This window comes from Arachis duranensis, chromosome 8 (assembly GCF_000817695.3).
Source record: "Arachis duranensis cultivar V14167 chromosome 8, aradu.V14167.gnm2.J7QH, whole genome shotgun sequence".
Lineage (NCBI taxonomy): Eukaryota > Viridiplantae > Streptophyta > Magnoliopsida > Fabales > Fabaceae > Arachis > Arachis duranensis.
Window position 1 is genome coordinate 44,365,054 of NC_029779.3, and position 15,002 is coordinate 44,380,055.

General features: G+C 30.7%; 2 protein-coding genes across 2 annotated transcripts; both read right to left on the bottom strand.

The window, feature by feature from the left end:
- Nucleotides 1–2,729: 2,729 nt before the first annotated feature.
- On the bottom strand, nt 2,730–10,457 carry LOC107463077 (protein arginine N-methyltransferase 1.5). The gene is made up of 23 exons (XM_016081809.3): nt 10,114–10,457; nt 9,099–9,216; nt 8,653–8,762; nt 8,135–8,224; nt 7,952–8,017; nt 7,692–7,771; nt 7,511–7,586; nt 7,326–7,412; nt 7,089–7,164; nt 6,631–6,722; nt 6,509–6,544; nt 6,315–6,383; nt 6,021–6,089; nt 5,867–5,920; nt 5,670–5,744; nt 4,912–5,004; nt 4,733–4,836; nt 4,189–4,237; nt 4,018–4,104; nt 3,796–3,901; nt 3,513–3,600; nt 3,126–3,219; nt 2,730–3,008 (listed from the first exon to the last, which is right to left on the bottom strand). The coding sequence occupies exons 1-23, from the start codon at nt 10,249–10,251 to the stop codon at nt 2,925–2,927; spliced, it is 1,941 nt and encodes a 646-aa protein (XP_015937295.1). The 5' UTR covers nt 10,252–10,457; the 3' UTR covers nt 2,730–2,924.
- Nucleotides 10,458–11,918: 1,461 nt separating this feature from the next.
- On the bottom strand, nt 11,919–14,463 carry LOC107463119 (uncharacterized). Its single transcript, XM_016081860.3, has 4 exons — nt 14,348–14,463; nt 14,153–14,259; nt 12,901–13,115; nt 11,919–12,349 (listed from the first exon to the last, which is right to left on the bottom strand). The coding sequence occupies exons 2-4, from the start codon at nt 14,240–14,242 to the stop codon at nt 12,076–12,078; spliced, it is 579 nt and encodes a 192-aa protein (XP_015937346.1). The 5' UTR covers nt 14,243–14,259; nt 14,348–14,463; the 3' UTR covers nt 11,919–12,075.
- Between the last annotated feature and the right edge of the window lie 539 nt (nt 14,464–15,002).

Below are 15,002 nucleotides of genomic sequence, written 5' to 3' on the forward strand. Positions count from 1 at the left end.
TGGGCATCATGATAATTAGGCGGCTCCTTTTTATTTATTTTGTTTTATTCATTTGTTTATTTGTAAAATAGGTGTAAAGTGTGTAACAGGAGATAGTTTTGCCAGCTGAGATTTTAGGTGATGTTCTGCCGAATAGAGAACAGCACACAAGCTATCATTTTCCTTGGTCTTGTCTCTTTGATTATTACATCTCATGCAACAATAATAACTTGCTATTGTGATAATATGATAATAATTCTATAACTATACCAAAAGTCCAAAACATTGGTGTTAGGGGCCCCACCTACGTAGAGAATAGATATGTATATTTTTGTTTCTCTTGTTATATTTTTGTTTGTTCCGCACTAAAATATAAATTATTTTCTTGAGTTTGAAGTTAAAAAATTTATTTTATTAAACTTATCATATAATAATTATGTTATTAAATTTGATCTAGTATCGAAATAAAAATAAATAAATAACTCAATTCAATATAAAAAATTATAAAAAGTAATAAGTTTTGTGACTTAACCAATAAATTAAATTCTAAATTAAGCTTAATTTTTTCATATATAAATCAAATTAGCAGTGAGATTTCTTCAAAAATTAGTTGAAATAAAAATATATTATCTATCTAGCTATTAATATTTCTTTATTTTAAAATTATGTAGTACTTGTTTATTTTAACACTTAAATGATCTTGTTTATAAAAAACTATTTTGGTTAATTACTTAAGAAACTATAAATATTGTAACCAGTGAAGTGTATAATTGAGTGAAAGATAATGAATATTTGATTAATTACTTAAGAAATTATATAGAACAAGGGAAAAAGATTAGAACCGATTTTTTTTTATCAACAATTAGTCAATATTTTTTTCTTTAAATCTTTCTTTCTCTTCCTCTAAATCAATTCAAACTCTTAATTCTTACTTGTTTATTATTTTGTTCATTGATTGTTGCTTTATAAAAATTGATTCTCTAACAAAATCGTAAAAAAGTTGATATTTAATCATGTTCAAAAACAAAATTATAAATTAAAATTTTCATAATTTTAGAATATACTTTTCAATATATATTATGACAAAAAATATAACATATTTTGTGTATAAAATATTTAAACATTTTATTTTATTTTAAAACATTTAAAGATAAACACAAAAAATAAAAAATTTGTATCTAACACACACACATATACTAACTAGTTAATATAAAAACCTAAATGAAATAAATAAATAAATAAATAATATAAAAATATTAATTAAAATATAAATCATAACATTTCATTACTAATTTTATTATAAAATATATATTTTAATTTTAGCTTCTCTCTCTTTCCAGCATTGCTAATGTGTCCCAATATAAATGGAACAGAGTAAAAATTATTTGCTCTGCGAACATCTAAAATATTCTCGTGAAATATGACCTCAGATCGGGTCAGGTCTATTCGGTTCGAACCCAATCCAAATATGGCATTGGGTAAAAATAAATAAAAAATATGAATCCACTTAAATATTCTTCAAGTTCAATCTGTTTTTCAAATCGTGTTGAGTCTAGAACACCTTTATTACCCTTTAACCCAACTCTTTATAATCCCACTCAAAATATTTTCACTCATTCCACCACCCTGACTAAATCCCTATTTTAGTATCCGACATTAACGTGATTATTCATTTTGGTCTCTGAAATTTAAAATTATCTATATTAGTCTTTTAGATTTAAGTTCGGACACCAATGTGATTTTTTGACTATTTTCGGCAATGATAAAGTAAACGAATTGCTAAGATGACATCCTCCCTACCACGCTGAATGCTGCAACGGCTAGCTGACGTGGCGAAAGTTGTATTTATATCCAATTTAGTCCCTAAAACTCTAATTATCTTATTATTTATCTGAATTATAATGATAAAATTTTTAAAGGAAAGACTAAATTGGATACAAATATAATCATTGCCACATCAACTAGCCGTTACAGCGTCCAACGTGATAAGAAAAGTGTCATCTCAACACTTAATTTTGAATTTTGAATTTCAGATACCAAAATGAGTAATCCATGAATATCAAAAAGCAAAATAGAGATTTAATCCACCACTCTATTAGAGAGTGTAAATCCTGATCTGACCCTAATTCCCACACAAAGCATATTAAAATAATTTCATTTTGACTTTTATATACAGCGTCGTTGTTGCTCACATTCGGGGTTATACTTAATATTTAATAATAAAAAATTACATTTTTATGTTTTAATTAATATTTTTATATTATATAATGTTATTTTTATTTTATAATAATTTAATTTAAATTAATGTTATATATCACATTTACCTATAAAGAAAATTAATATCTTGATTTTACTATGCAGAAACCAACTTTTGAAAATACAAAACTAATTGTGTTCATTCATAAATAAATTCATCTGACATTTTCTTGAATATTATAGTAAAAATGATAATTTACTCAAATTTAGATAGTTTTGAAGGAATGCTAGAAAACTAATAAAATTTATTATTTTTTACCAATAATTAACAATTAATGTTTAAAAACATGGACTAAAACATATTAAATTATTAGACTAAAAATATTAATAACTAAAAATAATAACTAAAAACGATAAATTTCCTATGACATTTCTCATTGTTTTTTATAGACTACGATTTCTCTTTGCAGATTTTATCATTCCTAAACACCCCACAGAAAAGAACATGTGGCTATTATATGAATGCTATAAACTGATTACATCTGATGCATGCATTAAGGAGAATAATCTCTATATTTTTTTCGGTAAACTCGATATCTGTTTGTACAACACAATTTCCTAATATGTATGAAAATGGACAGATCCAATAAGATCCAATGAAAAACAGTTTGTATTGAGATTGAAGTTAAGATCTTGAAATATCAAATCACCTACAAAAGCATGTATATATTCAGGTTAGGTTAAAGCCCCTAAAGGCCAACCCAATATGAGCGTCCATTAGTGTTGTGAATTGGAGAACTAGTTGGGGATGTAACACTCCACTCGTACCAAACCTGTCACATTCAATAAAGGCATCAAGGTCAGAATAATACAAAAAAGAAATGGAAATGGAGATATTAGGGTGAAAACTGAAAATAAAAGATGAAGTAACAAAATAATAAAGAATCCACCTTTGTTGGACCACAACAACGCCAAAAATGTACATCAAGGTTTGAACCCGGACTCAAACAAATAGGGGTCCTTAGTGGGAAAAATATTGCAAACCTGTGTATAAAATCAAACAAGACCCGAACATGAGAAATTGTCTTAAACAAAAGGAAAAGATTTTTCACATTTTTAGGATGTGTTTGGTTTGTGTTTTCATTTCTATTTTTATTTTCAGTATTTTGTGATAAACAGTAAAAACAATAAAATCTTGTTTTGTTTTCACCTCATGCTTTCTCTTTTTTCTCCATAAAATTCTGAATACAGAATAAAAAAACACCGCATAAACTTTCCTTTAAAGCTACTCCAAACTTGTTTGAAAAATAGAATACACAGGAAGTAAACATCAATACCAACTGAACATGTTTGGAGTTGCCGTTGAAGGTTCAATTCCAAGATGCACATCCTTGTAAAGAGTAGCATCAAAATATCCAGCAAATCCTATCATGAAGATGAACAAAATATTAGTGTCCATAATTGTTGGTGAACACCGATGTCATTACTATTCTTTTATTTATGAAATTTGAAATAGGAAAGACTCACAAGTTTAGTAAATATTTTGAAAGAAAAATCAAATCTGGATAAATGATTTACTACAAAACTTATTCACTCTGATAATGAATACACACCACATACCATGTACCATTGCTGACCCAGTGTCATTAGGTATCACAAACTGCAGCTTTTTATAGCGCTGATTGCTTTCTTTATCAGAGTGTTTGGGATGAGTGAAGGTAAAAACCTGCACAGATTAAATCGAAATCAACAAAATGAGTAGAACTTATTAATGATAAATTCATGAGACAGGCAATTATTAATAAATAAATTGATAAACTAACTGCGAGAAAAGATACTCACTGGTTGAGTTGGTGCCAGTCTTGCTACATTGTGTATTTTCACAACATAAGCAGTCTCAAAATGTACAAGGTCTTTATGTGCCTTAATCTGAAATACAACCACAAACATAAACTCAACATACAAAATCTATATGAAGATATGAATAATTTCTTTTAGCAAAAGTATGCATACATCATTATGTAACTTTGAGGCTGTCACTGGTTGTAGGAAACTTGTGTACCTGAAGCGGTTAAAAAATAATAATAAATAAATAAGTTTAAAATACAAAAAATTCTCAACCATTAATGACTCACTGGAAGCACTCAATTTCGTTAATCAATTCACACAAGTGAATCTAGGTGGATATTGTCAACTAACAATTTAAGTCCTCAATGCTGTCTACCTAATGTTGATGAGAATGAGATGAAGAAAATTTGTTGCAAATTTGTAAAGCTAAATAAATTCATGGTGGTGAAATGTTCCAAGAAAAATCCAAGGATGCTGCAACAGTCATTGTTAGACAAGAAAGCAACTGTCAGAGGAACCACTGTGCAAGATAGATAAAGAATTCTTAAACTATGTGACCAGCAAAAGACCAACCAATTAACATGCAGCATCTTTAGCTCATACACACTAGCCGCTGGGAACAAAGAATACTTCACTTCAAAATTAAATAACCCCAAAAGAAAAATGGAACAGATATGTCTAAACTAAACATATGAAGGAATTTACTTACGAAGATGGTATTGATATGCCATCTTCCTTCAGAAAGCGCTGAGCTCCATCAAGGCACTCAGGTGAGAGTTCATTGTCACCAAAAGAACCTAGCAATTCGCTAACCTAGATTCAGCAACAAAACAGTCAGGGACTAGATTGCAAACAAAAGGAAATGACGAAGTGAGCAAAGAAATTTACCAATATATCTGCTTTTTCAGGGGCATTCCAGTGGCGCATGTCACTTGAAACTATGGTAACAGAATCCTCCCAGCCCTCTAACTTAACTAACGCCTGTTCCAACAAATGTGTCATGTCTGAGATAATAGTAAGAAAACTGTAACATTCGCAAGACAGTAGTAGAGATTGGAACATTATGCAATATTCTTTCTTTTCTTTTCATAAAAATGGAAAATACAAGGAGCAGAAAAAGGAAGTCTATGCATTTGAGCACTGAAAAAGAAGACGGGAACTTCAAAAATTAAAAAATAAAATAGAAGATACGAGAACAAGATATTCTATTGTCAAAAGCAATTTAAACATGTTAGTAATAGTGTAGTAAAGGGATTAGCAGTTACTGCTGTTGTTGAGTGTTATAACATGTTACGATCTATTAGCCAAAAGAGGCCATTTCAAGGAGAACAGTGATCAAACCCTAACCAAACATTTTAACTAAATGGCAAAGGCACATGAACAAAACTCATCATATATATAGAACAAAACAAAGTCCACCACAAAGAAACTTTTAGCACAAGATTAAAAAATGTAAAAATTGTTAACTGCATACAAAATACAAAAGTAACATGATGCAGGTAACATCACATCGTAGTGGCAATACTGCCATCAAAATTCAGATAAACCAATGTATTTAAAAATTTTGATACTTCTTGTAATATACAAATAGCATCATAATGGCCTAAAACTGTGCAAGGATAAATATGTAAGATAAAAAAACTAACATGGAGAGTGACAACTGCATTTGGATTCTTTTCGACAGCAAAAACTTTTAGCTTCCGCCCAGTTTCCTCAGCAGCCTACACAAGAATGCAAAGAATCAATTGAAAGAATAAGAAATACACCCACATTTGCATTTAACAAAAACCAAATGTAGTGAATAGCGAACCGAACATAAATCAATTAGGGTACAAAATTACACCTGTAATGATGCACGCACAAGAGGCCCTCGCCCTGCGCCAACAACCATCAATACCTAGTCACAGCAGCAAAACAACTTCGTGTTTATAATGGCCGAGAGATAGCAATTGAAAATAAAGACATCGTCATGAATAAAACATTTAACTAAATCTTACTGTAGTTTTTGTAAATGCCTCTTCATCAGGAACCCTGTCCAGCAAAGCTTTAGATACAGCTCTTTGATACTGTAAAAAAGGTAATGGTCAGAATACAAATATGCCCCTAAAAAACAAACCTAGCTGCAGCTATGCGTCACACACTAAAGATTCAGATCTTGAACACAATGCCACATTATAGTAAAGCCTTCAATGTTTGGGAAAAAGCCCAATATCGTGATCCAACCAGGAACATTGCAGGAAAAATATATTTGAATGGATGCACTAAGTTGAAACCATTTTCCATTTCCATACCTGGATGTATTTCATTGCGTCTTTCTCAAAAGTCTCATAGGTCTGAGCCTCTAAATTATCCATCAGAGGCTGCAAAACAATTGGTTAAAAAAAATTAAATCCATTATCAGAGAAGGTGCGGAGGAACCTTGCAGCAATAATAAGAAACTTAGTAAAATAATTGAGCAGCAAGAAATAGCATGAATAATACTTACTTGCAATGGTGACTGTAAAAAATCCCTGTAACCAAGCTGGCATAAGATGCTGAGAGGGTCAAGCGAAAGATAATAGCATATAATGCAATGCCTATCCCTTCAAAACATGTAAAAGTAGATACCTCGAAACGTTCTTGCTCAGGCAGGGGGTCCATCTTTTGGTACAGATATCCAACATAATCTAGATATGGCCGCAAGGCATGTCTTTGCAAACCTGTAGTTCAACCCCACAAAAAAATGAGTATAAAACTCAAAAGTAAACTTCAGGCCAAAAATCAGGGATGCAAAATTTGTGAAAACAGCGCAGCACAAGATTACAACTTTTCCTTTATATACATACAAGCATTAGAAGCACACACAGAAACAGGAAGACAAGGGATGTAAGAGTACAACATATATAAATGATAGCTCTTGAAGCCTAACTGCTAAACTAACAGTTGGAAAAGTTAATTAAAAGAACGAGAGAAAAGCTGCTCAGAAATAATACGTAGTTAAACATCTACACATTTTATTAACAGGAAAAGTAAAATGAAATTATATCTTGAAAAATAGCATGTGCATAAAAAATAAACGAATTTACCTTCATCAGAATGATTCTGAGAAGCATCTGCAGCTACATTTGCTTGTGGGTGAACTGATTTTCCAGATATGATGATCTACACAGATGTACAAAATCGGTATATCTAAAAGGAAACTAATATTCAAATTTACGAAATTGTGAACATGTGATCAACTGAGCAGCAATACAGGTTCTAAGACTTAATTTCCAGTTAATTCATATTTATCAAAAACCAATATTCAAATTTGAATGGTTTACCTGTATAGAATGGTTAAAAAAACCAGTAACTAATCTCTGATGGCGTTTTGAGAGACAGGGATAACCACGGGCATTAGTTAAAAAGGCCTGAAAAAACAGGTAAATCCATTATGCATTTAGACAAGAATGAGCAAAACCAAACTTGATGCTTGAATGATCCGTTAAAAGCCAGAAAATGTCCCTACCTCGGTATTTATTATAGCAGCTCTAACAGACTCCCCAAACCAACGTCCCAGTGAATTTGCTGAAGGCAGAGTACCTCTGATGAACAAGAACAATCATACATTCAGCATATAAATAATGCATAAATGCAATTTTAAAGTAAGAAATATAATGAATCAAAGGAATGCAGTCTACAATACTCACAGAATATCCAGTGCAACTGACAATAGACTATGATGCTCACATAATAGTCGAAATGAATTCCAGGTCTCCCAGGAGTCAACCTAAAGAAAATCAAGATTATCGGATCCTAAAATTAAATTTGTCATAATAAATATCATCACTACGTAAAGCTTATATGCACATTGAAACAAAAGGAGTACATGGTACAATATATGACTTCAACCCAGCCACACATTGATGAACATGAGACCTTCACAGCATCATTTTATCATATTACTCACCAAAGTATCATTCTTTCCATCGGCAGAGTCATCGTCAGGCTTCACCAACGGAATCCTAAGCCACAACTGTATTACAACAAAGAAAGAAACTGAAAAAAATGTGAGAATGGTAAAAAATTAACATAAAGAAGAGTAAGGCTAATGAATTGGATTTGGACATAGAGCTTGAACTTAGAATAGCACCTGCATATTGCTTAGGCCCTGTAAAATTTGATTTACACACCTAGCATAATTGCCACAAGATGTTCCCTTTGGGGCTGGAAGTAAGCAAGCCTGCACAACATTAAAAAAATAATAATAAATAATAAATCATTTTGTTGGCAACTAGAAGCCTAAGTGTGACAAAACATCATGAGATGCAGATAACTTCAAAACTAAAATTAAAATCAGACAGAATCACCTGCTACAGATACAAAGTAACTTCTTTGTTATTTTAAGCACACCAGGAGAAGTGCCAAAGTTAATAGTCCCTGTATAGGGTACTTCACCATAATGTCTAAATAAAAATATATAATAAATAACTGGACAGTCTGATTTATAGTATACTAAATCCAGTGTCCAATAAATATGTTGAAAAGAGAAATGAATATTTAATTTTAATAATTCAAGCATAATAATAAGTTTTGAATTGATTCAACATCAAGGAACACAATTAGACACAAATTTCAAATTTCTTGCAATACGGATGTACCAAAGCATACTTGTAAAGAGAGATGAGAAGCCCAAGCTATTTCTTGCTTAAGAGTGGTCTCAGAATCCATCCTAATGGTTTCATCTTCTGAATCCAAATCTATCCACGAGCTAATTTTTCCTGAAAATTTGCAATTACATATTGAGAAGCTTCATGAGTCGTGAATCCAACAGTTTAGAAGCTTCATTACCAAAATAAATATATAAATAGCTTATTTACTATGCATAAAATAATATTTAATTGAAAATAACACACACAAAAAACTATTAATTGTAACAAACATTACTAAAAATTATATCATAAAATATTAATAAGTGTGAGTTGTACCAGTCTAAAAATTAAAAGAAAAATAAGCCATAATCCAATCAGATTTTAAACACCACAGACCAATTCAAACAGCTTTCCAAACCACTTGTAAGGATAAGGAATGTCTGTAAAAATAAATAGAACTCATACCAACAACATGACTGCTCCACTGGGATGGACTCATGACCAGGTCTGACCCAGCAAATGGTGGAACACCAGACCCTGCACTACCCTTTTGAACTAAACTTGGCCGATAAGCAGGATCCATCTGAATTGCACCATTAAAATCATATAAGTCCAAAGCACACTAAGAAACTAGATGTGTCAGCACCAGAACACAAATTATATAATAAAAATCCATCAATTAAAAATTAGACTTTACAGACTCCATTTGTCATTTGCAAGATAAATATCAATTTAGCAGATAAAAACAAACAAATGAAGCTTCAATGGAAGGAAACGATTTCCTCAGGGAGCTTTATTACATATTTAAAAATTATGTCTCTCTAATGTAGTCTAACAAGCTCTTCAAGCGAAACCAAGTTGAAACGGCTTCCAAAATAAACCATTAGACAAAGTTTCTTTTGGTAAGCATACTGACCAGTCACATATGAAATGGCAGCATCAAGCCGCTATATAACTGGCTAATTGGCTACCGTAGGAAATACATCCAACACAATGCAAGTCCACTACTAGTCTTCGAAAAGCTTAAGACACTAATAGTTTCCTTCGAGTAACTCATATAACTAGGAAATCAGTGAACTGAACATAGTTTCATGAAACCATTTCTTAATCAGCTTTCCATTACAATATCAGCTAAGATTCTTAATCAACTAAGTTTGGCAACAAATTTTTCAAGCACGCCAACCATTTCTTCGCGTTTATAAAATTGTATTGGTAAAATGTAGCTCAAGAGACCCATTCAATGAAACTCCAGAAGCTTCCAATAGAACAAGCAATGTTTCATCGTAAAAGGCCCCACTGAACAAGATTTCACTATAGGTGAGCTTACTGACCAATCACACACAGAAAATGCGCGCAACTAAAAGTTGCACAGTGTGAGTGGCTAATTGGCCACCGTAAAAACCTAACCAATTCAAAAATGCACCCTAAAACTAAGTTAGTTGGAGTTAGTTACAGTAAGTTAGTTAGTTAAGAGACGAACCAGAGGGGCAATAACGAAATCGAAGCCACCGGACGAGAGATTGAAAGCGAGGACGTGAGGCATGTCATCGTTGAAGTCCGTTTCGACGCCACAATAGCGTGACTCGCTCTTGTCACCTTGCCTTTCTCCGAGAGGCATTTTCGCTGAGCTACCTTTGCTTGGTTTCAGAGGGAGAAATGTGTGTATGAGAATAGCTGTTTGAAGAGCTATGAAGGAAGAATCATTGTTGAGTCAAGGAAGAAGGGGTTTTGGTAGGGTTTTTGTAGGAAGCTGAAAATGAGCGAAGCACCACCACCAATGCCAATGCCCATTAGGGTTCTGATTCCTGGTTAGGGCTTTGGGCTTCACTCCTATGGGCTAATGAACTTTTCCTTTTGGTATTTTCGGATATAAGGACAACTATCAAAAGTACATTTAGAATACTTTTGTCACGGAAAAAAATGTATTTTATTTTTTTTAATCGATAAAAATATTTTTAAATAATTTAAATATTAAAAAAATATATTAAAAAAATATTTTTATATTTGATAAATTGTTTATGCATTTGATTTAAAATTTTATAAAAATATTTAGATAATTTTTTTAAAAATACACACAAAAACTAGATAAAAAGTTGATCTCAATATTTTTCTTATTTTTTAAAAATATTATTAGTTATTAATAAAAAATCACAAAAATATATATTTAGTGAAAAATTACGAGCTTTTAGGGATAAAAATATCTCATTTTTTTAATCATGTTTGTAAAAAAAGCATCAAAATTCAATATCTAAAGTATTTTTTGAGAATATATATTTAATGTTGGGTATTTTTGTCGCGTTTTAAAATTATTTGAGGGTACTTTTTCGATAACGAAATTCGAGTGAATTTTTGTCAGCGACAAAATTATTCGGATGCATTTTTTGTGATTTAACCTATTTCCTAATTGGTGATGCTAAAATATTTTTATAGTCAATTTCAACCAAATTAACATAAGTCCAACAAAAAAAATATGTACACGTGTTATCACTTTTTCTTTTTTCGTATTTTTTTAACACATAATTTTTTGTTGAAAAATACAAAAAATTATTGACATAGCACATAAAACATAAATTTTTGCACATAACAAAAAATTTATCAATATAGCACAAAAATTTTACATATAATACAAAAAATTTTATCTATAATATAAAAGTTTTTACACATAACACATAAATTTTTGCCATGAATATAATTTGTTGGTATTCATCATGTGCTTCTGCTCGTGTAATTTGAAGGTATTCTTCCTAAAATTTATTTATTTGGTTGAATTTTATGTTGATGCTCAGTTTATCATGTGTTTGTTCTATGTGCTTCTCAGAAATGATTTGACAAACTGATTAGTATATAATTAGTATTTAAAAGGTTAGTAGAAGACATTAAAATAGATATGTAATTAGTATTTAAAAAAATTCATACGGTAATTGTTCACTTATAAAAAGAGAAAGAATAAGGAGATAAGCGTTTTAACTGTGTTAGGGAGATAAATAAAATAGAGGAGGAATGGGAAATAAATAAAATTAGATCTATAATTTAATCTAAAATTTTTTATGTATTTTTTTGAGTACTAATTGATCAAACATATCCATTTTAATATCTTCTACTGACTTTTTTAAATACTAATTGCATGTTAAAAATTTGAAACAAGTAATATCTTATTTAAAACAAGATATTCACGTGTCGCGAAAGATAGGAGAACAAATTTTGGTAATAATTTTTTAAATTATTTATTTCGGTAATGATTATATTTATTTAATTTATTAAAATAAAAAATCCGGAAAACAAAAGTTGAAAAATCAACCAAGCTTGTTATTCAAAGTACCTAAAGCTTGTTATTTATATTGAGTTCATAATCCATCATCACATTAAACTATCAAAGTACCTAAAGCTGCATTCATAATTTCATATACAGATATACTTCTTCCTCTACTACCTAGGGACTTGATCAAGCCAATGTATGCGCAGCATAAGCACTTGAGGAAACTTCACCCTCCTTATCTTCTTCATCCAAGAAATCTTCCCGGGCATTGCCAGCTAGCATAAGAGCAATCAGCCAAAAGAGGGAAGAATCAAGCGATAGAAATGCGCCACCTCCAAGGAGACCGGTTTTAGCAGTAGGGCAAGTGTAGGTGAGATCATTGTGCACGTTTCGCTGAAGGTGCATCTGTTCGGTGATCGTCGGCCATAACAACATAGCTGCAGCTAGTCCGGTCGTGAACCTATATATGTATACACAACATTTTAGAAAAAAAGAAAATCTGTTCATCTCATTTTTGCAAGTTAAGAACATTTATATAATTGGAAATGAATTTCAGTTAAGCTTGAAGTATCGCCTGCTGTCTCTACCAAACAGATTAAGCTTAATGGCAGAGATGGTTAAGAACCCAAGAATAGTTTTATATCCAAGATCAGCAAAGTATATAAATTTTTTAAGTTTCAAGTCAACTAATAATAAGCATATCAACAGATATTTTACATTAGCATTGACCAATCTAGACCCATCCTTAAGACACTAGAAACAAGTAATTTGGATGATAAATTCATTCATACAAATAGAATAACTCAAGCTTTCCCATAAATTCGGACGATAGATGGGTTTGATATATAAAATTACAGGGTGTAGCCATGAAAATTTCCACTTCAAATTTCTTTTCTTATGACATTCCCCCCAACCAAACATACCCTTATTTTTATTAAGGAGAAGGGCACATGAAAATTGCATCATATGAACTAAAGGAGAAAAAACAAAGTATAAGGAAACAGCACTTACACTGCAATGTTGAAGAAGACCAAGAAACTAGTGCTTTTAAATAGAACAGTTTGTGGAACCGACTTGCCCTTGTAAGGGTAAAAGAGAGACATAAATCCGGCCACAGTGGATACAATAAAAAATGCAAAGGAAAGATATCCCAATGCGACTGTTGGATCAGCTGGGAACTTACAAGTGACAACACCCTTGCCAGGTACTGGGGTTCCAGCTGCAGGCTGCAACAAAAAAAATTAAAACACAGAACCAATTTTAGAGGCTATAAAAGACAGATTATTCCCAAAATAAAATAAATAAAACAACAATTACAAAAAAAATCATATCCCACTTGATGAGGTCAACAACATGGATAAAACTGATAGCATATTGCCTTGTCCCAGGACATATCTATGTTTATCCCAACCCAAGATCAAAACACTGATACAAAATTCTAGTGAATATTCATTTTTAGTACCTATAATTAAGGAATTGATGTTCTAGTCCATAAAATTTCAAAGAGTGGTTCAACTTAGATTTTAAAGTGATGGTTAAAAGGCCTAGCTTAAACCAGCCAAGAGCTCTAAATAATATAATAATTTTTCTGCAAATTCAAGAGCTAAAACCATTAATTTACATAATTTTAGAGATTAAAATAAAACAAATATACAGTTTACTGAAACCAAAACAAATTTATATTCCAGAATCATAGACTATATTGGTACAAGAGAAAAGATCCACTTAGTATCAAGAAGACAGAAAAGGTTCTCTCAATTTCAGCCACAGCAGAATCTACATTAACATATTCTCAATTCATTAGAAACACGTCAGATAGCACCAACTAAAGTCAAGCATGTTTGAACAGTTGTAAACCGAAGAATCAGAAAGTCAAAAGTTGAAAACTACTTCACCATAATAAAGCATACATGAGTGGTTTATAATTATTTTTTATAGGAAAAAAAAAGCATAAGATTTATTTTTTATAATGCAATTAAAATATTAAAGTATATATACATCTTTCATGTTTCATCCCACTTCCCTACTGTTTCAATAATGTGATGCATATAGACACAAATTACATCCAGATACATTGATCTAAAGATATTTAGCACAAAACTTTCGAACCAGATTTTTAAACAAGCATTACCTAAATTTTCAATCCTTACTAATGGATCAAAATTTCATAATCCATAATCCAGGCGATTAAAAAAATTGAATTTTTATATAAACGATATTTGATAAAGGAATTATATCATTGCATTAAAATTAAGAACAATACCTTCTTGTTTTCGGCTATAACACCGAGAATGAAAGAGAGGCAACCGAAAAACGAAACAATGAGAGCCATGGTTTTGACAGTGACAGCCATGGTGAGTGCGATAAACTCTTCAAAAGGAGAAAACAACGAAAGGGTAACCTTTTAGAAGAAAAGTTAGAATGTGAGAGGAAACTATTCAGCGGAAAAGGAAGTTACCTGATTCTGAGTTCAAAACAAATAAGGTTTAATGGTTTTAAAGATTCTATTTAGAGAAAAAAGGAATATAAAGGGAGGGATTAGAGATAATCTTGAAACTCTGTTCCTAGCTGGTAGCAGAGAGTGGATCTCTCTCTCTCTATATATATATATATATAAAGATTTAATTTTTAAATACATAAAAATTAAATTTTAAAATAATTACTTTGAATTTGAAATTTTGTTTTTTTTTGTAAGACAGTTAGAATAAATTTTTAAATTTATTATTTAAAAAATATATAAATTCGTATCAAATACATTAAAATTAAAGTCAATTATTTTTTTACACAAAAGTATAAATAAGTTTAGCTTTTAACTGATGGATCAGGTTTAAGTAAAAAATACAAGTCGCACTACTACTAAAATCATTTTTTTTTTTATAAAAATCTATATTTTAATACTTTGTTACCATTTGAATAAGTTATTTAACTTAAAATTTAATCCAATTCAATCCAACTTCACTTAATTTTTAATTGTTTTAGTTGCATTAAAATGATTAATCTTTCCAGTGATATTGATAGAAATATAAAATTTATTCTTTTCAATTTTATTTTTGTGTGCATTCGATTCAATATATATATTATGTTATAGTTTCTATTTCGCACATTTAATTGAA